This window comes from Pongo pygmaeus, chromosome 7 (genome assembly GCF_028885625.2).
Source record: "Pongo pygmaeus isolate AG05252 chromosome 7, NHGRI_mPonPyg2-v2.0_pri, whole genome shotgun sequence".
Taxonomy (NCBI): Eukaryota; Metazoa; Chordata; class Mammalia; order Primates; family Hominidae; genus Pongo; species Pongo pygmaeus.
The window spans coordinates 3,352,095-3,378,542 of NC_072380.2; the positions used below are offsets into that span (position 1 = coordinate 3,352,095).

Sequence of the window (26,448 nt, forward strand, 5' to 3'; positions counted from 1 at the left end):
TTTCCTCTTGCTATGCTGATAGATTTTAAACTTCTGTGTGATTGCAAATACAGCAGGTTCTCAATAAATGCTTGTGGAGAGAGTAAACAGTTTGCAAAAATACTTATTTAATAAAAAAATTTCTTTTTTTTGACAATATAAAAATATTTTAATAACATAATTACTATTGAAATATTAAGAAATAGAGTAAACTAATTGCCTGCAAATATGGATGAAAAGTGTAACCAGCGTCTGGTAACCAATAAAATTTTTTCAAATGCCAAGAACAACAAATTTGTCTGAAAACATATTTGAATTGGGAAGGAAAGCATTGATTATATCTCATGATAACACAGACTTGTTTTTAAAGCTTTCTATTAATAAATTTTTCTACAGAGCATATATCTTATTCATAATGAAAAAGATAATTAAAATTTAAAATGTTAAATATAAAATATTCATATTTATCATGTTACCTCCCATTCTCAGTGAAAAATGTGCAGTTGAACTACTTGCATGATTCTAAATAAACTCTTTTTTTGTTAAAACAATCTTTATTTTTTAATTAAAAAAAATTTCAAAGTTTTCTTGCGTTTGTCTTTCACAAAATTAAAGGACAATTTATCCCAATGTTCATTTCTTTAGCACTTGAATGTGTGAAAGAGTAACGTTAAAAACACACTGAACTGATGCTATGCACCCAGCACAGACACTGAGTTTATCGTGTTTCATGTTGATATAGAATATTATAATTATCATTTTTCTTTTCTGAAAGCTATGAATGTTTAAAGGTTTAAATATCCTACTTATGTAGCTTTTGTTGCAAGAAAAACCCATGGGGTTTAAGAGATTGCTTAAGATTTAAAGGGTAATGAGAACAAGTCTTGTGGTTGGATGAAAACTATCAAACATGACTGACTAAAACTCTCGTATCAAACTCTAACATCACCCAAAATTTGTAGATTTAGCTTTTTCTTTGTGGAGACAGAGTCTTGCTCTATTGTCCAGGCTGTAGTGCAGTGGTGTGATCTTGGCTCACTGCAGCCTTGACCTCCTGGGCTCAAGCGATCCCCCTGCCTCAGCGTCCTGAAGAGCTGGGACTACAGGCACATGCCAACACCCCCAGCTAATTTTTGTGTTTTTTTGTGGAAATGGGGTTTTACTATGTTGCCCAGGCTGGCCTCGAACTCCTGGGCCTCAGCAATCTAACTACCTCAGCCTCCCAGTGTGCTAGGATTACAGGCATGAGCCACCACGCCTGGCTTATTAATAGATTTTTACCATAATTTCTTTATACTCTGAAACATGTTCCAGTGCTGCAAATTATAGTCATGCTATTGATTCCTTTGAAAGGTTTAAATCTCAAATTTACATGCATTTATATCGGTAGACAATAAAGAAACAAAATGAGTAAGGTAAGCGTACTTTTATTTTCTATGAAAAAACCACCCATATAACTGGCATCCCTATAGCATCTCAATTCCTGTACTGCAAAACCTATTGGCTCTTTTTGGTCTATTCCCACTCCGTTTCTCCTAAATCATTTTCCTATTGATCCTCCACTCAGTTTCCATTAAACCTACTTTGCTAAACCTCCAGGAATTCTTACTGTACCGCACCTATCAACTCCTCGTAATTTTGCTCATATCCTGGGATGCCTGTTCACATGCTGACTACTTCGGGAAGTCCTACCCAAAACGGAAACACCAGCTTAAGGGCTGTACTTTCCATGGATTTTTCCTCAGTTACTACTCCCTGGGAGCTTAAAATCAAACTGAACAGACTGTATTGAGTATGTATAATGTATAAGTCTAAGATGTATTCAATATAAGTTGTAAACACATGTTATATTATCTCTCTCTCTTTCTATCTAACTTTATGGAGCTGAATATTAAAAGAATTGAGGTCAGAAAAGTCAGTGCTGTCATGGCCTGGAGCAATTCCAGAGGAATGCTCATCAAGGCTGAGTGTGACCTGGTCTCGGAGGTTGAAAATGATTTAAATAATGCAATATGTAAGGATGAAGAAGGGTATTGAATATTGGATGTGTTTGATTGTTGGTAAGAAGACAACAAGACATTCAATTAATAAGTTTTATTTTCTAGGTCACCTGCTGGGTAGAGTAGAAAATAGTCCTGGCTAAACCAGGAAGAAGTCGAATCCCTGAATAGACAAAAACAAGTTCTGAAATTGAAGCAGTAATTAATAGCCTACCAACCAAAAGAAGCCCAGGACCAGGTGGATTCACAGTCGAATTCTACCAGAAGTACAAAGAGGAGCTGGTACCATTCCTTCTGAAACTATTTCAAACAATAAAAAAGAGGGACTCCTCCCTAACTCACTTTATGAAGGCAGCATCATCCTGATACCAAAACCTGGCCGAGGCACAGCAAAAAAAGAAAATTTCAGGCCAATATCCCTGATGAACACCAATGTGAAAATCCTCGATAAAATTCTGGCAAACCAATTCCAGCAGCACATCAAAAAGCTTATCCACCATGATCAAGTCAGCTTCATCCCTGGGATGCAAGGCTAGTTCCATATATGCAAATCAGTAAATGTAATCCATCACTTAAACAGAACCAATGACAAAAACCACATGATTATCTCAATAGATGAAGAAAAGGCTTTCAATAAACTTCAACACCCCTTCATGCTGAAAACTCAATAAACTAGGTAGTGATGGAACGTATCTCAAAATAATGAGCTATTTATGACAAACCCACAGCCAATATCATGCTGAATGGGCAAGAGCTGGAAGCATTCCCTTTGAAAACTGGCAAAAGACAAGGATGCCCTTTCTCACCACTCCTATTCAACATAGTATTGGCAGTTCTGGCCAGGGTACTCAGGCAAGAGAAAGAAAGAAAAGGCATTCAAATAGGAAGAGATGAAGTCAAATTGTCTCTGTTTGGAGATGATATGATTGTATATTTAGAAAACCCCATTTTCTCAGCTCAAAATCTCCTTAAGCTGATAAACAACTTCAGCAAAGTCTCAGGATACAATATCAATGTGCAAAAAGCACAAGCATTCCTATACATAAATAATAGACAGCCAAATCAAGAGTGAACTCCCATTCACAATTGCTACAAAGAGAATAAAATGCTTAGGAATACAACTTACAAGGGATGTGAAGGATCTATTCAAGGAGAACTACAAACCACTGCTCAAGGAAATAAGAGAGGACACAAACAAATGAAAAAACATTCCATGCTCATGGATAGGAAGAATCAATATTGTGAAAATGGCCATAATGCCCAAGGTAATTTATAGATTCAATTCTATCCTCATCAAGCTACCATTGACTTTCTTCATAGAATTAGAAAAAACTACTTTAAATTTCATATGGAACCAAAAAAGAGCCCATATAGCCAAAAGAATCCTAAGCAAAAAGAACAAAGTTGGAGGCATCGTGCTACCTGGCTTCAAACGATACTACAAGGCTATAGTAACAAAAACAGCATGGTACTGGTACCAAAGCAGATATATAGACCAATGGAACAGAACAGAGGTCTCTGAAATAACACCACATATCTACAACCAACTGACCTTTGACAAACATGATAAAAACAAGCAATGGGGAAAGGATTCCCTATTTAATAAATGGTGTTGGGAAAACTGGCTAGCCATATGCAGAAAACTGAAACTGGACCCCTTCCTTACAATTTACACAAAAATTAACTCAAGATGGATTAAAGACTTAAACATAAGACCTAAAACCATAAAAACCCTAAAAGAAAACCTAAGCAATACAATTCAGGACATAGGCATGGGCAAAGACTTCACGACTAAAACACCAAAAAACAATGGCAACAGAATCCAAAATAGACAAATGGGATATAATTAAACTAAAGAGCTTCTGCACTGCAAAAGAAACTACCATCAGAGTGAACAGGCAACCTACAGAATGGGAGAAAAATTCTGCAATCTATCCATCTGACAAAGGGCTAATACCCAGAATCTACAAAGAACTTGAACAAATTTACAAGAAAAAACAACCCCATCAAAAAGTGGGTGAAGGATATGAACAGACACTTCTCTAAAGAAGACATTTATGCAGCCAACAAACATAAGAAAAAAAGCTCATCATCGCTGATCATTAGGGAAATGCAAATCCAAACCACAGTGAGACACAATCTCACACCAGTTAGAAAGGGGATCACTGAAAAGTCAGGAAACAACAGATGCTGGAGAGGCTGTGGAGAAATAGGAACACTTTTACACTGTTGGTGGGAATGTAAATTAGTTCAACTATTGTGGAAGACAGTGTGGTGATTCCTCAAGGATCTAGAACCAGAAATACCATTTGACCCAGCAATCCCATTACTGGGTATATACCCAAAGTATTATAAATCATTCTACTATAAAGACATATGCACACATATGTTTACTGCAGCCCTGTTCACAATAGCAAGGACTTGGAACAAACCCAAATGTCCATCAATGATAGACTGGATGAAGAAAATGTGGCACATATACACTATGGAATACTATGCAGCCATAAAAAAGGATTTCATGTCCTTTGCAGGGACATGGATGAATCTGGAAACCATCATTGTCAGTAAACTAACATAGGAACACAACACCAAACACCGCATGTTCTCATTCATAAGCGGGAGTTGAACAATGAGAACACATGGACACAGGCCGGGAAACATCACACACTGGGTCCTGCTCAGGGAATGCAGGGCTAGGGAAGAGATAGCATTAGAAGAAATACCTAATGTAGATGATGGGTTGATGGGTGCAGCAAACCACCATAGCATGTGTATACCTATGTAACGGACCTGCACAATCTGCACATGTCTCCCAGAACTTAAAGTATAATGAAAAAAAAGTTTTGGTTAGATAGCAAAATATTTTAAAAGTAAATTACCAATGCTCAAAGAAGAATTTGGGGATGGTATTTGAATGCACAGGTATGTGAGTAAGTTGTTTTGAGAAAAACCTCACTTAAAATCAAAATTATGTATCTCAAATGAGTCAGGCAAAGTCTCTTGCTTGGGTATGTCAGTTTTCATTACCAGATCAAGAGCACAGGTAATTCAATGACTGGGCTATGATGAACCAGGTGCCTTCATCCATCACTTTACAGAGTACTACAACTTTTCAGTCTTTACAGGTATGACTAAAATGTCTGCAAGTAAAACAACCTGACAAGCCCCATGTGGGCACTTGTTCAACAGATCTACCCCACATGAAAAGAAAAAAGAGAACAGCTTAACACATCCCATTTTAAAATTCTATTTTTGCCCATAGTCCAAATGAACAAAAATAAATTATTAAAAATGCACGGTATCGTCCAAGAAAGCCATATGTGTTTGCATGGCACGTAAACATTCAAGTAAAATTATTGATATGATTAACTTATTCTATTGCAAATTTAGGGTGAGTAATTTAATAAAATATCAAACAGATTCAAGTTCAGTTACACATGAAGAAAACTCGAATATTTTAAGGGTTATCATTCTTATTGCAAATATTTTTAATATAGAACCCCAAAATATGACAAATATTTGCATTGTCTATATGACATACTTGAATTTTACAAAATTATAATTAGCCAGTAGTTATCATCCTTCTGACACTAAAAATTATACAGACAAATGTAGTTCATTTATTTTTCATTACTAGAGCTCTAATTACAAAAATAAAACTCAGTAACATAAATTCAAATAATACCAAAAAATGTAGAGTGAAAAATCAAAAGTCTCACTGCTCCCACGCTATAGCCTAGTTATCTCTGAAGAGGAGAGCATGAGAGTTACAATTTTAGAATGTCTATTTTCAGTCAATTTCTATGCAATTCTGTGTGTCCTTGCAATTACATATATCTATACAGTATATGCATATACACAACATGCATTGTTCTATTACCTCTTATTTTTTCCTTTAAAAAGAATATATCAGGCTGGGTGCGGCGGCTCACACCTGTAATTCCAGCACTTTGGGAGGCCAAAGCAGGCGGATCATCTGAGGTCAGGAGTTCGAGAACAGCCTGGCCAACATGGCGAAACCCTTTCTCTACTAAAAAATACAAAAATTAGCTGGACATGGTGGCAGGAGCCTGTAATCCCAGCTACTCGGGAGGCTGAGGCAGGATAATCGCTTGAACCTGGGAGGCAGAGGTTGTAGTGAGCCGAGATGCTGTCACTGCGCTCCAGCAGGAAAGTTATGATTTATTTGCATTCTTCTGATTCCTAGTCAGCACTGGAATATTTTTTAAAGTTTATTGGGTTAGGGTTATTGTAATAACTAATAACTAAAGTTATTAGAATGCTAATAATAAATATATATTATTAGTATTATATCTATCTATATCTGTATCTATATATAGAGATAAAATGTATCTGCATAGCTCATAGATCTGTTGGCTTATTAGTGTTGCTTTTCTTCTCTCTTCCAGTTGCAGAATATGATTATTTCATGTGTATATTATGTGGAGAATGCAACTATTTTTGGTTGTCTGACCCTTTATTTTACATTTTTAACAGAATAACTTTTAGTTTGCATATAGCAAAATTGATCAGTGTTTTTTCATGTACTTTTTCTGGATTTCTATAGAAGTTTTTTGAAGATTTAAAAATGAAGATTTCTCAAAAAAAAAAAAAAAGCAAATGACAAAGAAAACATGATGCTCACAGGCATGGCCACTTTTGCTGTGACAAAGTCAGCAGAGCACTGAGAGGAGAAATAGGATCTCAAATATCAATGACGCCAGTGCATCTGGATAGCCAGATTGGAGAAGAAATGGATCTGGACACTATATCATTCCTTACCACAAATTTTTAGATGGATTGAAGTTATAAATTTAAAAGATAAACATAAGTTTTTACTTTTAGGGGTTATTGATCATGGTGATGGTTTCATAGATGTTCATATGTATCACAAATCACATCAAATTGTTCACATTAAACATATGCAGTTTACTGCATTTCAGTCATACTTCGATAAAGCTGTAAAAGTGTTTCAAGTTTTTAGGAGAGAACAACAGAATGTCCTCATTACTCTGAGTGGAGGGAAGCCTTCTACAACACTAGAAAAACCTCATGCACGAATGAAAACAGTGAAACATGGGACTATTTTAAAATTAAAAACTTCTATTCATCAAAATGATGCCAATAAGAGAAGAACAACTCCAGAATAAAAGATTTACAATGCGTAGATCAAAGGAACTGTATCTAAATATTTACACAACACCTATAATTCAGTAAGATAAAGGCATGCGACACAATAGACATGGAAGCAAAGAAAGAGATCTTTATAAGAGATGATACGTCAATGTCCAATAAATATACAAAAATGTGCTCAGAACAACTGAAATGTTAGCAAACAGTAGAATGAAATAAAAAAGTTTGATATGTTTATGCAATAATATTAGATGATGAGAAGCAGCGAAATACAGCTAAGTGCCATAATATGGATGGAGCTCACAAACTTAAGGTTGGAGGAAAGAAGCTGGACAAACAGTACCTTACCTGGATCATTTCATTTATTTACATAACTACTAGTGCCAGACAATTAAGGTTCAACCCTGGGAGGCAGTGGCTGGGCGAGGCTGTGAAAGGGAAGAAGTGTGGAGTCCTGGAAAAGTTCATTTAGTGAACTATACGGTCTTGAGCTGACAGGGACATGTTTACTGTGGGAAATGCATTGAGCTACACACTTACACTTGTACAAATAAACATATAGACATCTTTAAAAAATGGTTGTCTGAGAGAGATTCTGTATTTTCACATAGTAATTTTAAGTTTTGAATCTTTATATCTTAATCAATGTGGAACTTATTTTGTGTACATTTTTAAACATTTTAAAATCAAATCAGGTATCCAATCTGAGCAACATTATGTGTTAATAGGATATCCCTTGTCTACAAAATGGAATAATTTTATTATAAATTAAGTTTCTGTACAGACAAAGATCTGTTACTAGAATCCTTATGCTATTGCACTAATATATTTGTGTATTTCCATACCAATTCCACATTGTTCGGTTTATCATTAGTTTTTCATATGCTTTGATACAACACGGGACAGTCCTTCCTTATTACTCTCAAAAATATATTTCTTATCCATTTGGAGCATTTCTCTTCCAAATTAATTTTTGAATATTTGCAAATTGCTATTTATATATTGCTATATATATATAAAAATTAATATATATGCTATTTATATATAAATATATAATATATCAATACATAATATTTATATAAATTGTATATAAATTAACATATATGGTATTTATAAATATATATGATTATATAAAAATAGCATTATATTATATATGCTATTTTATATATGTTATATATGCTATTATATATTATATATTATATATATTATATATGTTATTTATAAATATATAATACAAAATATATAATATACTAGTATATTATATAAAATTATATGTATTATATATAATTTTATATATAAATTTTATATATACAATTTTATATATAATTTTATATATAAAAATATATAAAATTATATGTATTATATATATTATAAAATCTATAATATACTAGTATATTATATACTAGTATATAATATACTAGTATATAATATAAAATATGTAATATACAAATATATAAAATATATAATATACAATTATATAAGATATATAATATACAATTATATAAAATATATAATATGTAAATATATAATATAAAATATATAATATACAATATATAATATGGAAATATATAATATACAATATATAATATGTAAATATATAATATACAATATATAATATGTAAATATATAATATACAATGTATAATATGTAAATATATAATATACAATATATAATATGTAAATATATAATATACAATATATAATATGTAAATATATTATATACAATATATAATATGTAAATATATTATATACAATATATAATATGTAAATATATTATATACAATATATAATATATAAATATATAAAATACATAATATATAAACATATTATATAAAATACATAATATATAAACATATTATATAAAATACATAATATATGAACATATATAAAATATATAATATATGAACATATTATGTAAAATATATAATATATGAACATATTATATGAAATATATAATATATGAACATATTATATGAAATATATAATATATGAACATATTATATGAAATATATAGTATATGAACATATTATATGAAATATATAATATATGAACATATTATATGAAATATATAATATATGAACATATTATATGAAATATATAATATATGAACATATTATATGAAATATATAATATATGAACATATTATATGAAATATATAATATATGAACATATTATATGAAATATATAATATATAAACATATTATATGAAATATATAATATATAAATATATAAAAATATAAATATATAAATAGAAATGTAAAGGCATATACATATATATGCATATCTATGAATACATATGTATGTATATATACGAATGTATGAATATGTATGTATGTATGTATATAGGTCTTTACATTTCTTGCTAGATATATTATTCCTGGATAATTTTTTTGTGTTTTTGTTTGACCCTACTTGTTTTTATTATATTTCTAATAAGTTATATCCTATGCGGAAATCTATTGCCAGGTTATCCTGAATGCAGCCACCTACTGAACTCATTATTGCTAAAAGTCAACTATCTTCTCTTTATAATATTTCTAATTCATATCATTTTCATGTACTTTTGCATTTGTTAGGATCTTCAGAGCAATGATACACAATAGTTCTAAAACCAAGGAGTATATCCTGTTCTTGACTTTCTTGACTTTCAAGGGACTTTTTATAATAGTTTACTATTAATTATGGTGTTTTCTGTAGGCAAATTCACTTATATGATGGTTCTCTGTATATTTATGAAAGCGATATATTATCTTAGAGTTTATTTTTAAAGATTTGTTTTACAGTTTACTTAAAGTTTAATGTAAAAAAATGAAAACGATGAGACATGTCTTTCCAGAAAAATTTAGGCATAACTACTGTTAATAGGTTTCCACCTCTTTCATCTGCTTGGGTAAGAAGCAGTTGGCTAGAGAATTCCTCTGTGGGAAAATGCTGGGGTTGGGTACCCATAGTCCATGTTGCAGATTCATATATGAGAGGAAAAGAAAAAGCACTAGGTAATTTCTGCCACCGTCTGTGATTGTCGTGAAATAGAAGAGGAATTAAGATGTACATTTTAGCAATTTTCCAAATTCTTACTGTCTTTCCTGCCGCAATAGTAATTCTTAGCTCATTTAAGATTGGTAAGTGGCAAAATGATGTCAATACAATGTCTAAATTACCTCGGTGCTTACACCATATTCCCTAGGCAAATGGAGTTGATGTATTAGAATTATAACCAATAGCAGGAAAAGAAAAACGCCTTAGCTCATCTGCACAAAAAAAGAGCCCTTTCGCCTCTGTATTCAGAAACTTAGCAGAAAGCACCTTCACCTGGGGGGCTCACCCCTGCGTTGCTTGGCCAGTGGCTCATGTCAGGCTGCACCTCTTTCTGAGCCTGCTCCTATGGCCCCACAGACGCCGAACTCGACTCCCACCTATTCCTGCCCAGAGTGCAGCATTCCCACTGGTTCCAGCTGGTTCGCACACTTCCCACACTTCCTGAGAGGGCTCCAGCCGCTCTGTGCTGTCCATCTGCACTTTGTGGTCTCTGCCACAGTGCCAGTTACTGTGTGGGTTTGTGCTTTGCTGACAAAGGTCAAAGATTTTGAGTGATCTGCAGCTAAGCAGAATTATTCCATAAACGCTGTTATTTTGGGTGCTCATTTTAAAGAAGTCAAGGTGTTTAATAAATGCATGTATCATGTTTGAAAGGAAATACCTTTGTCTATGAAAAGTATTGAAGATGTAAATGATATATTTTTGCTTTTTCCATAGAAACAATGTTTTTTGGAACGCTGTTTTCCATAGAAACAATGTTTCTTGGAACGTGTTTTCTGTAGAAACAATGTTTCTTGGAATGTTATTTTCCATAGAAACAATGTTATACTGGGGTTATATTCATGGTCAAGGGCAAAATACCCCAAGTTTTTTTTTTGCAAATGATTACAAGCAACAAATTTACCTAACTGTTATTATAACTACACACAGCATAGTATAAAGTTGAGCAATACAATGACACAAAATAATCAGGAATGTTATTTGTCTTGAGATTCCCGAGAGAAGATTTGTGTAGGACAAGAGGAGTGGCTGTTACCACAAAAAGCTGCTGAAGATCTCCTGACAGCTTCTGTGCTGAGAATGAGAACTCCCAGGAGAAGGCTCTGCTAGAGATTCAGTCCAAGGGAACTAAGACACAGAGTGTAGACTGAGAGGAAGTGCGACACTTGGACGTATGTCAGGGGAAAATCAGGTCTGACATCCTAGGATATGTGTGGCAACTAGACTATATCGCCCCACGTGCCAGTTTCAATAAATACCATATGTAAAACATATGTGCAGAACTAAGCTCTGTAAGTTTGTTCATTTGGGGATAAAGTTGAAGGACAGTTGTTCTATCTAGTAGATACATGGTGGTAGGTAAACTTCAAGTAATCAGGAATGATATGATGACGGTATACAACTTTTCAGAGGGAAGTCACGCCAGTCATATGGTACCACCCCCTGAAATACACACACCACCGAGCTACTTAGACGTGTGCGCTGTCTGTGCACACCCTCCTGGTGCATTGCCTCACTGAGCTGTACCTACCGTCGCAGCTGGGCAAGGCGTGGTTCCACTGGTGGTTCCTCTCACAGATGAGGGGCTCGTCGTCACTTAGTGTGTACCCCGGGTCACAGCTGAACGTTACTGTGGACCTGATGCCAAAGTCGCCGCCTTGGCGATGGCCGTTCACAGGGATGCCCGGGTCCAGGCAGGAGTCTGACTCTAGCGTCACACCTGGATGCACAGAATGAATGCAGTCGATGAGGATCTTTCTGGTTGATTGAAAATAATAGAGACCCACGCCATCAACTACAAAATATTCTCGGAAATAATAAGACCTGAAACATTATGCACGTGAACCCAACAATCCATGGACATAAAAGCCAATGCATCTTCAAACATTTGACCTCGTTTTTTAAAAGAGAGATTTGTATTGTTATGCTGTTTACCAGATGTTATCTACATACAACAACCTTGAATAATTAATTAACTTCTCTGAATTTTACATTTCTTCTTGGAAAATCAATGAATTGCACTAAATAAAGTCTAAGTCTTTTCCTGTTCTCTATTTTCACCGCTCTCCCTGTCTCATATGTATGTATTAAATGTAGACATATGTATGTCTATATTTATATATTCCAGCTAGATTTTGGCAGTTTAACTTTCAAATATATGCATACATACACCCAAACATATACACATATAATGCACTTAAAAACTGTGCTAGTGTTATTTTTCTAAGGTTGCATTCCATAAATCTATGCAATTTTCAAATTTTAGTTTAAGTCAGCCACTTTCAAGATAGCTACTATTAGCCTTTGCTAATGATGTGAAAAATTAATGTGCACGAAGTAATTATGATCATGTCATTATGAGAGTTTCTTTTCTCCTCTCACATTTCTCATTTCTCTTTTTAGAAAAACATGTATTTTAAGAGCTAAGGAAAATGAGAATAAGGAAAAAGAACATCATTGCAATGTTTACATATGCGAAGAAATAAAAAGTCCTTGTTATTGCTGTGTCACCCTCTCAGTAAGCATCAGAACATTAGAATTAATATCTGAACTGTGAATTAAAAATCTTAAAATATTTTCAATTAAAGACTGTTTAGTCTCTAAAAGTGATATTTGGGGTATTGTTTCTGATCATTGCATATTTTTTTTTCCAAAATTTGAGTGCTATAACTTGGGCCTGGTCCCAATAATTTTTTCTTAAACGGTTATTCTAACAAATTTTCTAAACACTAACATGTCTATTCCCCTAAACAACAGGATGTAACTGTCCTGGCTGCTGTGCAGTACGGCAGGAAAGCCTCCTTCCAACTCTGGAGGAGCTTTCATTCTGCCAGAGGCAACATGGATATCATTTGGCTAGAAATCTATTACCTACCCCCTGCTCCTCCCTCCCTCTCTCTACATATACACCACACATGTATACACACACACACACACACACACACACACACACATTCACTTTCAGAGGCATTGTTTATGACTTCTTTCATGACACCCCCACAGATTTTACGCATTACTGGCTCCGAATGCACACATGGTACCCAATGCTGGGTGAATGATTTGTTGTTGTTTGTTTACTTTTATTTTAAAACCCAATGCTGGGTGAATGATTTTTTGTTGTTGTTGTTTGTTTACTTTTAAGTTCAGGGGTACATGTGCAGGTTTGTTACATCAGTAAACTTTTGTCATGGGAGTCTGTTGTACAGATTATTTCCTCACCCAAGTATTAAGCCTAGTGCCCATTAGTTGTTTTTCCTGATCCTCTCCCTCCTCCCACCCTCCACCGTCTGAGAGGCCCCAGTGTGTGTTGTTCCCTGTATGTGTCCATGTGTTTTCATCATTTAGCTCCCACTTATAAGTGAGAACATGCGGCGTTTGGTTTTCTGTTGCTGCATTAGTTTGCCAAGGATAATGACCTCCAGCTCCTAGCATCAAGATCAAAATCAAGACAAGAATTCCCTCAAAAGAAGAAGCCCTGCCGAAGAAATGCATTGATCTCTAGGTTTCTGGGGGGAAAAAAAAACAGTTAACTAAATAATTTCATTTCTTCAAAAAGGTTTCTATGGTCACTAAACAACAGTGTATGCACTGTAGCAAAACAGTAATAGGAACTATTATCTTAGAATAAGTGAGAATTATATATTAATTGTTTTAATAATGAAATTTATAAACCATAAACAAAACTTTTCCCACACAAAATTTACAGTGAAAAGAGAAAAACTGTAGTAGAAATAAAAACATTGAATTTAAATGCTGAATTATTTACATTTAAAACTGAATAAACTTTTAAGATCACAATCGATGCTTAGTTCCAATATTATGCCATAATACTTTCATTCACTTTTAAATAATTGGCACCAATACTGAGTTTTGAAATATGCATACATAGTTCTCTTTTTCACTACAAATTGTTGGAATGGAGAGCACAGGAGGGGAGGACTGTTGAGTGGCAGAATTATGATACTACATTTGATTTCCAGTTCAACTAAAACTGGCCATGTAAAAGAATCCTGAAACAAGAAAATGATAAGAGAGAACATCTGGAATTTGGCTGGGCAAAGTGGCTCACGCCTGCAATCCCAGCACTTTGGGAGGCCGAGGTGGGTGGATCACCTGAGGTCAGGAGTTTGAGACCAGCCTGGCCAACATGGTGAAATCCTGTCTCTACTAAAAATACAAAAATTAGCCAGGTGTGGTGGTGGGCACCTGGAATCCCAGCTACTTTGGAGGCTGAGGCAGGAGAAATGCGTGAACCCAGGAGGCGGAGGTTGCAGTGAGCCATGGTTGTGACTCACAAAAAAAAAAAAAGAGGCCATGCTGCTGGCAGAAGTGTAGCAGTGAGGACAACCAGAGGCCACTGTCATCGCCATCTTGGATTTTGTGGGTTTTGGCCGGCTTCTTTACTGCAACTTGTTTTATCAGCAAGGTCTTTATGACCTGTATTTTGTGCCAATCTCCTATCTCATCCTGTGGCTTAGAATGCCTTAACTGTCGAGAGGAGCCAAGATGGCCGAATAGGAACAGCTCCGGTCTACAGCTCCCAGCGTGAGCGATGCAGAAGACGGGTGATTTCTGCATTTCCATCTGAGGTACCGGGTTCATCTCATTAGGGAGTGCCAGACAGTGGGCGCAGGTCAGTGGGAGAGCGCACCGTGCGCCAGCCAAAGCAGGGGCGAGGCATTGACTCACTCAGGAAGCGCAAGGGGTCAGGGAGTTCCCTTTCCAGGGGTGACAGACGGCACCTGGAAAATCGGGCCACTCCCACCCAAATACTGTGCTTTTGCGACGGGCATAGGAAACGGTGTACCAGGAGATTATAGCCCGCACTGGGCTCAGAGGGTCCTACACCCACGGAGTCTCGCTGATTGCTAGCACAGCAGTCTGAGATCAAACAGCAAGGCGGCAGCAAGGCTGGGGGAGGGGCGCCTGCCATTGCCCGGGCTCCCTTAGTTAAACAAAGCAGCCTGGAAGCTTGAACTGGGTGGAGCCCACCACAGCTCAAGGAGGCCTGCCTGCCTCTGTAGGCTCCACCTCTGGGGGCAGGGCACAGACAAACAAAAGGCAGCAGTAACCTCTGCAGACTTAAATGTCCCTGTCTGACAGCTTTGAGGAGAGCAGTGGTTCTCCCAGCACGCAGCTGGAGATCTGAGAATGGGCAGACTGCCTCCTCAAGTGGGTCCCTGACCCCTGACCCCCGAGCAGCCTAACTGGGAGGCACCCCCCAGCAGGGGCAGACTGACACCTCATACAGCCGGCCGGGTACTCCAACAGACCTGCAGCTGAGGGTCCTGTCTGTGAGAAGGAAAACTAACAGAAAGGACATCCACACCAAAAACCCATCTGTACATCACCATCATCAAAGACCAAAAGTAGATAAAACCAGAAAGATAGGGGAAAAACAGAGTAGAAAAACTGGAAACTCTAAAAAGCAGAGTGCCTCTCCTCCTCCAAAGGAACGCAGTTCCTCACCAGCAACGGAACAAAGCTGGACAGAGAATGACTTTGACGAGCTGAGAGAAGAAGGCTTCAGACGATCAAATTACTCCAAGCTACGGGAGGATATTCAAACCAAAGGCAAAGAAGTTGAAAACTTTGAAAAAAATTTAGAAGAATGTATAACTAGAATAACCAATACAGAGAAGTGCTTAAAGGAGCTGATGGAGCTGAAAACCAAGGCTCGAGAACTACGTGAAGAATGCAGAAGCCTCAGGAGCCGATGCGATCAAATGGAAGAAAGGGTATCAGCCATGAAAGATGTAATGAATGAAATGAAGTGAGAAGGGACGTTTAGAGAAAAAAGAATAAAAAGAAATGAGCAAAGCCTCCAAGAAATGTGGGACTATGTGAAAAGGCCAAATCTATGTCTGATTGGTGTACCTGAAAGTGACGGGGAGAATGGAACCAAGTTGGAAAACACTCTGCAGGATACTATCCAGGAGAACTTCCCCAATCTAGCAAGGCAGGCCAACATTCAGATTCAGGAAATACAGAGAACGCCACAAAGATACCCCTCGAGAAGAGCAACTCAAAGACACATAATTGTCAGATTCACCAAAGTTGAAATGAAGGAAAAAATGTTAAGGGCAGCCAGAGAGAAAGGTCGGGTTACCCTCAAAGGGAAGCCCATCAGACTAACAGCGGATCTCTCAGCAGAAACCCTACAAGCCAGAAGAGAGTGGGGGCCAATATTCAACATTGTTAAAGAAAAGAATTTTCAACCCAGAATTTCATATCCAGCCAAACTAAGCTTCATAAGTGAAGGAGAAATAAAATAATTTACAGACAAGTAAATGCTGAGAGATTTTGTCACCACCAGGCCTGCCCTAAAAGAGCTCCTGAAGGAAGCGCTAAACATGGAAAGGCACAACTGGTACCAGCCACTGCAAAATCATGCCAAAATGTAAAGACCATCGAGACTAGGAAGAGACTGCATCAACTAACGAGCAAAATAACCAGCTAACATCATAATGACAGGATCAGATTCACACATAACAATATTAACTTTAAATGTAAATGGACTAAATGCTCCAATTAAAAGACACAGACTGGCAAATTGGATAATGACTCAAGACCCATCAGTGTGCTGTATTCAGGAAACCCATCTCACGTGCAGAGACACACATAGGCTCAAAATAAAAGGATGGAGGAAGATCTACCAAGCAAATGGAAAACAAAAAAAGGCAGGGGTTGCAATCCTAGTCTCTGATAAAACAGACTTTAAACCAACAAAGATCAAAAGAGACAAAGAAGGCCATTACATAATGGTAAAGGGATTAATTCAACAAGAAGAGCTAACTATCCTAAATATATATGCACCCAATACAGGAGCACCCAGATTCATAAAGCAAGTCCTGAGTGACCTACAAAGAGACTTAGACTCCCACACATTAATAATGGGAGACTTTAACACCCCACTGTCAACATTAGACAGATCAACGAGACAGAAAGTCAACAAGGATACCCAGGAATTGAACTCAGCTCTGCACCAAGCGGACCTAATAGACATCTACAGAACTCTCCACCCCAAATCAACAGAATATACATTTTTTTCAGCACCACACCACACCTATTCCAAAATTGACCACATACTTGGAAGTAAAGCTCTCCTGAGTAAATGTAAAAGAACAGAAATTATAACAAACTATCTCTCAGATCACAGTGCAATCAAGCTAGAACTCAGGATTAAGAATCTCACTCAAAACCGCTCAACTACATGGAAAGTGAACAACCTGCTCCTGAATGACTACTGGGTACATAACGAAATGAAGGCAGAAATAAAGATGTTCTTTGAAACCAACAAGAACCAAGACACAACATACCAGAATCTCTGGGATGCATTCAAAGCAGTGTGTAGAGGGAAATTTATAGCACTAAATGCCCACAAGAGAAAGCAGGAAAGATCCAAAATTGACACCCTAACATCACAATTAAAAGAACTAGAAAAGCAAGAGCAAACACATTCAAAAGCTAGCAGAAGTCAAGAAATAACTAAAATCAGAGCAGAACTGAAGGAAATAGAGACACAAAAAACCCTTCACAAAATTAATGAATCCAGGAGCTGGTTTTTTGAAAGGATCAACAAAATTGATAGACCGCTAGCAAGATTAATAAAGAAAAAAAGAGAGAGGAATCAAATACATGCAATAAAAAATGATAAAGGGGGTATCACCACCGATCCCACAGAAATACAAACTACCATCAGAGAATACTACAAACACCTCTATGCAAATAAACTAGAAAATCTAGAAGAAATGGATAAATTCCTCGACACATACACTCTCCCAAGACTAAACCAGGAAGAAGTTGAATCTCTGAATAGACCAATAACAGGAGCTGAAATTGTGGCAATAATCAATAGCTTACCAACCAAAAAAAGTCCAGGACCAGATGGGTTCACAGCCGAATTCTACCAGAGGTACAAGGAGGAACTGGTACCATTCCTTCTGAAACTATTCCAATCAATAGAAAAAGAGGGAATCCTCCCTAACACATTTTATGAGGCCAGCATCATCCTGATACCAAAGCTAGGCAGAGACACAACCAAAAAAGAGAATTTTAGACCAATATCCTTGATGAACATTGATGCAAAAATCCTCAATAAAATACTGGCAAACAGAATCCAGCAGCACATCGAAAAGCTCATCCACCATGATCAAGTGGGCTTCATCCCTGGGATGCAAGGCTGGTTCAATATATGCAAATCAATAAATGTAATCCAGCATATAAACAGAACCAAAGACAAAAACCACATGATGATCTCAATAGATGCAGAAAAGGCCTTTAACAAAATTCAACAACCCTTCATGCTAAAAACTCTCAATAAATTAGGTATTGATGGGACATATCTCAAAATAATAAGAGCTATCTATGACAAACCCACAGCCAATATCATACTGAATGGGCAAAGACTGGAAGCATTCCCTTTGAAAACTGGCACAAGACAGGGATGCCCTCTCTCACCACTTCTATTCAACATAGTGTTGGAAGTTCTGGCCAGGGCAATCAGGCAGGAGAAGGAAATAAAGGGTATTCAATTAGGAAAAGAGGAAGTCAAATTGTCCCTGTTTGCAGACGACGTGATTGTATATCTAGAAAACCCCATTGTCTCAGCCCAAAATCTCCTTAAGCTGATAAGCAACATCAGCAAAGTCTCAGGATACAAAATCAATGTACAAAAATCACAAGCATTCTTATACACCAATAACAGACAAATAGAGAGCCAAATCATGAGTGAACTCCCATTCACAATTGCTTCAAAGAGAATAAAATATCTAGGAATCCAACTTACAAGGGATGTGAAGGACCTCTTCAAGGAGAACTACAAACCACTGCTCAAGGAAATAAAAGAGGATACAAACAAATGGAAGAACATTCCATGCTCATGGGTAGGAAGAATCAACATAATGAAAATGGCCATACTGCCGAAGGTAATTTACAGTTTCAATGCCATCACCATCAAGCTACCAATGACTTTCTTCACAGAATTGGAAAAAACTACTGTAAAGTTCATATGGAACCAAAAAAGAGCCCGCATCGCCAAGTCAATCCTAAGCCAAAAGAACAAAGCTGGAGGCATCATACTACCTGATTTCAAACTATACTACAAGGCTACAGTAACCAAAACAGCATGGTACTGGTACCAAAACAGAGATATAGATCAATGGAACAGAACAGAGCCATCAGAAATAATGCCACATATCTACAACTATCTGATCTTTGACAAACCTGAGAAAAACAAGAAATGGGGAAAGGATTCCCTATTTAATAAATGGTGCTGGGAAAACTGGCTAGCCATATGGAGAAAACTGAAACTGGATCCCTTCCTTACACCTTATACAAAAATCAATTCAAGATGGATTAAAGACTTAAACGTTAGACCTAAAACCATCAAAACCCTATTAGAAAACCTAGGTATTACCATTCAGGACATAGGCATGGGCAAGGACTTCATGTCTAAAATACCAAAAGCAATGGCAACAAAAGCCAAAATTGACAAATGGGATCTAATTAAACTCAAGAGCTTCTGCACAGCAAAAGAAACTACCACCAGAGTGAACAGGCAACCTACAAAATGGCAGAAAATTTTCGCAACCTACTCATCTGACAAAGGGCTAATATCCAGAATCTACAATGAACTCCAACAAATTTACAAGAAAAAAACAAACAACCCCATCAAAAAGTGGGCAAAGGACATGAACAGACACTTCTCAAAAGAAGACATTTATGCAGCCAAAAAACACATGAAAAAATGCTCACCATCACTGGCCATCAGAGAAACGCAAATCAAAACCACAATGAGATACCATCTCACACCAGTTAGAATGGCAATCATTAAAAAGTCAGGAAACAACAGGTGCTGGAGAGGTTGTGGAGAAATAGGAACACTTTTACATTGTTGGTGGGACTGTAAACTAGTTCAACCCTTGTGGAATTCAGTGTGGCGATTCCTCAGGGATCTAGAACTAGAAATTCCATTTGACCCAGCCATCCCATTACTGGGTATAAACCCAAAGGACTATAAATCATGCTGCTATAAAGACACATGCACACGTATGTTTATTGCAGCATTATTCACAATAGCAAAGACTTGGAACCAACCCAAATGTCCAACAATGATAGACTGGATTAAGAAAATGTGGCACATATACACCATGGAATACTATGCAGCCATAAAAAACGATGAGTTCATGTCCTTTGTAGGGACATGGATGAAATTGGAAATCATCATTCTCAGTAAACTATCGCAGGAACAAAAAACCAAACACTGCATATTCTCACTCATAGGTGGGAATTGAACAATGGGAACACATGGACACAGGAAGGGGAACATCACACTTCGGGGACTGTTGTGGGGTGGGGGGAGGGGGGAGGGATAGCACTGGGAGATATACCTAATGCTGGATGACGAGTTGGTGGGTGCAGCGCACCAGCATGGCACATGTATACATATGTAACTAATCTGCACATTGTGCACATGTACCATAAAACCTAAAGTATAATAATAATAAAAAAAAAAGAAATTGGAGTTCAAAAAAAAAAAAAGGAATTTTGTAGCAGGTGATTTATCTCCAATGGAACAATACATTTATAATAAACTAAGATCAGTCTGTGGACACAGGTAGCCAATTTACCTTGTGGGAAAGGTAGGACAAAGCCCTTCTGAATAATGTTTAGAGCACGTTCTTTCCCTTCCTGTCTACTGCCTGACAGCGCAAAGAGAAATACAGACCACCGGACTTTGTTGAAACAACATCTATATTCAGAGTCTGTTCCCACTCCTTCTTACTTGAACCTTAAAGCAACAATGAATTTTTGACACAAATAGATATAAACAGTACTTTTTTTTTCAATTGGCCTTTGCAAAATAAGTGACTGAATACATTTGCAACTTAATGAATAAAGGGAGTTGATTACTTTGCAAATAATCCGTGTGCAGCTCATACGGAGGTACATTTGATATGAGCAGGGTTCTGTCTGAATCATCAGTCTTTATAAAACTTCTAGTCCAAGGAAGGAATGAACATTTCCTGAGTACATTTCATATGCTGAGCTTAGAGAAGTCACTTCTCACAGCCTCTGAGAGGTTTCAAAATAGAGGTTGAAAAGTCACAGTTGATAAAGTCAGTGAGCCAAGAAATTAAGCACACTGGCCATGTTATGTTATTTACTGATATCGAAACCTGGGCCTTTGCCTGCTTTTCTCCTCTCTCTCATGTACGTATCCGTGCGTGTGCCTGTGAGTGTTAGCATGTATGTGCGTGTTATATATACCTTTGTATCGCATCCAGTACCATTACATACTGACCACTTTCCTTTCCTTTTCTGATCATATAAAAAGTCACCGAATCTCAGCAAACCAATTGGTGTGGTGTGCACACACATACAAACCACTAAATATACTTCTTTATCACAATGTTTCTTCCGTGAATAACACGATATATGAATCACACAGTAGAGTATGTACATTTACAAGTGATGAATCTTTCTTCTGCCTTCAGAGATGATTAACAAGATACTTTTGACAGCATTTTCAAAAAATGCTCTAAAATTAAATGGAAAACTTTCATACCCTTGAGAATTCCATTTATTTTCCAATTTCTTACAAAATTATGACGATTTTAAAATGGTGATTTAAAGATCAACATACAAAGCAGATGATCATTCTCGAGTGAGAATGCAATCGCTATTATACACAGACACTGTGCCACATTCCTCGTAAAGAATGGCTAGACTGTCGCTGGACACTAATGTATGAGATGATTCCTAAGACCGAGTGCCTGAAGCAGAACTACAATTCTAGGTATGCTTTTACAAAAGCCGCAAAAAAATGACTTCAACCTTTCCACTACACAATTCAGAAAGGCCTTCTGGAGTGAATGCTGTTTACAGTAGCTCACATTGCCTTTCGGCACCGCTGCAAATATAAGTCAGCCTCGAGTACCTGTGGCTGTAATTTCTGCAACACATTTTGTCTGTAGAGAGCATTGGCATGGGCCTCTTTGGCTTGAAGAAGTGTCATTAATAATTTCACAAAGCAAGGAGTGTTTACAATGTGAAACATGTATGATGAAACACAAAAGAGATGAGCAATATTCTTGTTTTTAAGAGGCATAAAGAGTTTGATATAAATCATTCTTGGGTCATGGATAAAGCTGGAAACCATCATTCTCAGCAAACTATCGCAAAGACAAAAAACCAAACACCGCATGTTCTCACTCATAGGTGGGAACTGAACAATGAGAACACATGGACACAGGAAGCGGAACATCACACACCAGGGCCTGTTGTGGGGTGTGGGGAGGGGGGAGGGATAGCATTAGGAGATATACCTAATGTAAATGACGAGTTAATGGGTGCAGCACACCAACATGGCACATGTATACATATGTAACAAACCTGCACGTTGTGCACATGTACCCTAAAACTTAAAGTATAATAAAAAATAATAAAAAAATAAAAATTGGATGACATTTTCACTTGAAAAAAAATAATTCTTGGGTCACAGGCAACCCACTTTTGAAGAATGTGTTGGATGAGTGAGTGTAATCATTTTCTAGTGCCTGCATCTTGGCTTCAGAACCTATTTTGTCAAAGGGTGCTAGACGGGGTTACCTAGATGAAGGGGTTGGTAGCATGTGTCTCTTCTAGGTTTTGCCACTTTTTCTCTGTCTCTGCTTTTCTTGCTGGACTCATTGGTTCCTTTATCCCTCCGAGACCTCTGCTGGCCTTGGCCCCTTCCCTCCTGCTTGCCTGCGGGTTTCCTCTCTCCCTGGAGCCCAGGATCTGCGTCTGCCTTCACTTTATTCAGAATCACCTCAAGGACTTGATGAAAAGCTCAGGATTCTGATTTTCATCATGAGTTCCCTGAATCACAATATTTGGAATCTGGACTTGGGGCTCTACAATTTACTAAGCTCCCAGGGACGTGTTAGTGCACCATGATGTTTGAAGAAACCTGCCCCTTCAGCGCCAGGTAAATGGGGACACCCTCTGAGTGGGTCACGAGCCTCTGAAAGCACTCATATCTCTACACCACCCACAGAAATAGCAACCGGAACATCCGAGCTGGTGCTCAGGCATTGGTTTTATTTTAAAGCCCCTCAGGTAACCGTTAGGTGCAGCGCTGGTGATAAGCACTCATAAAATCCCCGGCCTTTCCTAACTCATTTTCCTACAACAAGCAAACAAAAAGCAACGTCCTGCACCTCATTCACTTATGTACATTTCCATATGTCTCTTCAAATACATAGCGACTGATACATAAATAAGAAGCGATCCCAAGTCAAGGTTCAGTATCACATCCCTCTGAGGTCCTATTTCTCCCTTAAGCCAGAGGAATAGATGACAAACCTTTGAGGGCCTTCTGGAAGTTCACTATATGCAAATCTAGATGTGTGTTTAGAGCAGTGAGCCTTTTAAGTCACAGTGCTGGAAAGTTCCACACGCAATAATTTCCTGTCTTCACTCACTAGGTGAGGCCTCTGGTCACTTCTGTGGCTATACAGCTACCTCCTGAGATTTCCAACAAGGTGGGAAGAAGAAGGAATGCTAGACTTTCCAGCAGATCAGAACTTTACGACTCTCACACAATTATCACTGTACTAAACAGGCATCATCTTGGTGACAGTTTTCTTCTTCTTTTTAGGGATGCAGAGAAAGAAAAATGGCATTTTTTTCATGTGTCCGTTGGCTGCATAAATGTCTTCTTTTGAGAAGTGTCTGTTCATATCCTTCACCCACTTTCACAATAGCAAAGACTTGGAACCAACCCAAATGCCCAACAATGATAGACTGGATTAAGAAAATGTGGCACATATACACCATGGAATACTATGCAGCCATAAAAAATGATGAGGTCATGTCCTTTGTAGGGACATGGGTGAAGCTGGAAACCATCATTCTCAGCAAACTATCGCAAGGACAAAAAAACCAAACACCGCATGTTCTCACTCATAGGTGGGAATTGAACAATGAGAACACTTGGACACAGGAAGGGGAACATCACACACCGGGGCCTGTTGTGGGGTGGGGGGAGGGGGGAGGGATAGCATTAGGAGATATACCTAATGTAAATGATGAGTTAATGGGTGCAGCACACCAACATGGCACATGTATACATATGTAACAAACCTGCACGTTGTGCACATGTACCCTAGAACTTAATGTATAATAATAATAATATACATACACACACACATATATATATATATATAAAGAAAAATGGCAAAGAGCTTTACTCTCTGAGGGGTACTCCAGGTGATGGAAGGACGCCTTACAAAGCCTGCACTCTACTTTTAAACACAGGATAAATGACAAGAAAACCAAAACATAGGGTAGTCATTCTTTTAAGATTATAAAAATAGTTGTCAGGATTATTTACATATTAAATTATTATAGTATAGTATAATATAATGTGTATTCTATATTTTATAATAATAAAATATTATTATTATATTAGTGAGGTTGACAAGCTAAATAGAAATTTGTGAATAGACTTTTTATCATTCCCTGATTTTCCAGAAAGAGAAATAAGAAGAAGCCATTTATTTAAATGACTTGGATAAACAAATGAAATTAGTTTCTGCTACCTTCACTTAGCATTTGGAACACATTCCCTCAAATGGAACTAGAAAAAGCAAAGTCATCTACAGCTACACAAATAGAGATGAAAAGAAAGGAAAACTGTCCTAATATTTGTCAATGCCTGAAAATAATTATTCTCTGAAGTTTCATGCACTATATAAGAGCCAAGAAATTCTGGTGTAGAAAAAGTTGGGGGGAGGGTGTGAGGATGAGAAAATACAAGGCTTATTAGGAATCTTACAAATTCAGATTACTGCAATGCTTACACATATTGTTACTTCAAAGAGAAGTGACAACTTGAATGGACATTTTAAGGAAACAAAATGTAAAATTTTCTGGTTCTTAAATTTTACTTTAAGTTTCAAAATATGTTACTTTGGAGCAAATGTTGTACATCTATATATGTGAAGAGTAATAACTCTGAATTAAATTTGAAATTCATCGTTAAGTCATTAATAAGCAATTTTCCTATCAGAATATAATATTTTTTTCTAAAAATAGACATAATCTTAAGATATACATGCATATACATGTTTGTGTATACTTATATGAGTATGTAAAACAGAGGAATGCACATAATAGGTTATTAATTTAAATGTGCTGGAGCAGGGCTCAGGGAGAGGTTAACAAGAGTAATAGGAGGCGATGTGGGGAATGGAAGGCAAGAAGAAAGAATAAAAGGACATTTGAAACCCATCGTAGTAGATATGATTCTATGCATGCATTTGTAAAATCATACGTGTGGGTATATGTAAATTTTAAAAACATCTTTACAACTAATAGTGCTTATTTTGAGATAAAGTTCTGAAAAAGAATAGCCATAAAACTTTGGCAAAATAAAGGTTTGATTCCTTCAGGTCCAATAGTAATTGACACTCATTCTCCCTTTTTCCATGCTATTCTTTGAGGGAAGTGTTTCCAAACAGAGAAAAGAATAACAGCTGCTTTGCTTTGTTTTGTTTTAACTGGCTAATGTTAAAAATGTATTCCTAGGGGAGATTCCCATCAGCTAGATTTCAGAAGTATATTTGCATAAATATTATTATAAAATAATACAATTACTTAATCTCATCATTTCAGAAGCTAAAACTTTGACTTCAGGAAACAAAAAAAGGAAGGAATACTTTCCATTTGGAAGTTTGGACTGTCTTGCAAAATACATTCCATTATAATATTTTGACAATTGTTTTAAAATACGTTAAATAATTGTTTTAAAGTATTATTCATGCTTGTTGAAAGATTGTTAACAATTGTTCGGAATTTGGTGATGTTTAGCAGGTTTTAATTCCTTCTCTCTTCGTTACCTGACTTTCACCCGGTGAAACGTGTCTATCTGTACTCAAATTCGGTGACACAAATTGACTTAACCCTGTTTTTCTAGCAAGGATCCTTTTCTCCATTGCCCAGGTTAACATAATTTTAGTAATATATCTTATAAAACTTTTGATCAGAAAGTATATTTTCTAAAAATAGAAGTATATTATTACTTCTATTATTCTATGCTGAAGATGAACCCATTTCATTATTATTTTTTTTATTATTTTACTTTGTCCTAGGCGAGGGATACGTATTTTTGAGAGTTAAAAGGCAATAACTCCAAGATGTTCTCTTACGAATAAGAGAAAGTTCTTACAATTGCATAGTATGGTTTTGCCAGAGTCTAGCAGGATCAGTAAACCAGCACAGTCATCTGCAGGCTGCAAATAAGAACCCAG

The 26,448-nt window shown here is 36.7% G+C and overlaps 1 protein-coding gene across 1 annotated transcript in view; it reads right to left on the bottom strand.

Moving 5' to 3' along the window:
- The window catches only part of CSMD1 (CUB and Sushi multiple domains 1), a 2,090,911-nt gene that overhangs the window by 439,700 nt on the left and 1,624,763 nt on the right, over window positions 1–26,448 (bottom strand). Inside the window, exon 18 of the mRNA XM_054498773.1 lies at window positions 11,682–11,870. Within this exon, the coding sequence (XP_054354748.1) occupies window positions 11,682–11,870 (189 nt within the window). The remainder of the gene's footprint in view (window positions 1–11,681; window positions 11,871–26,448) is intronic.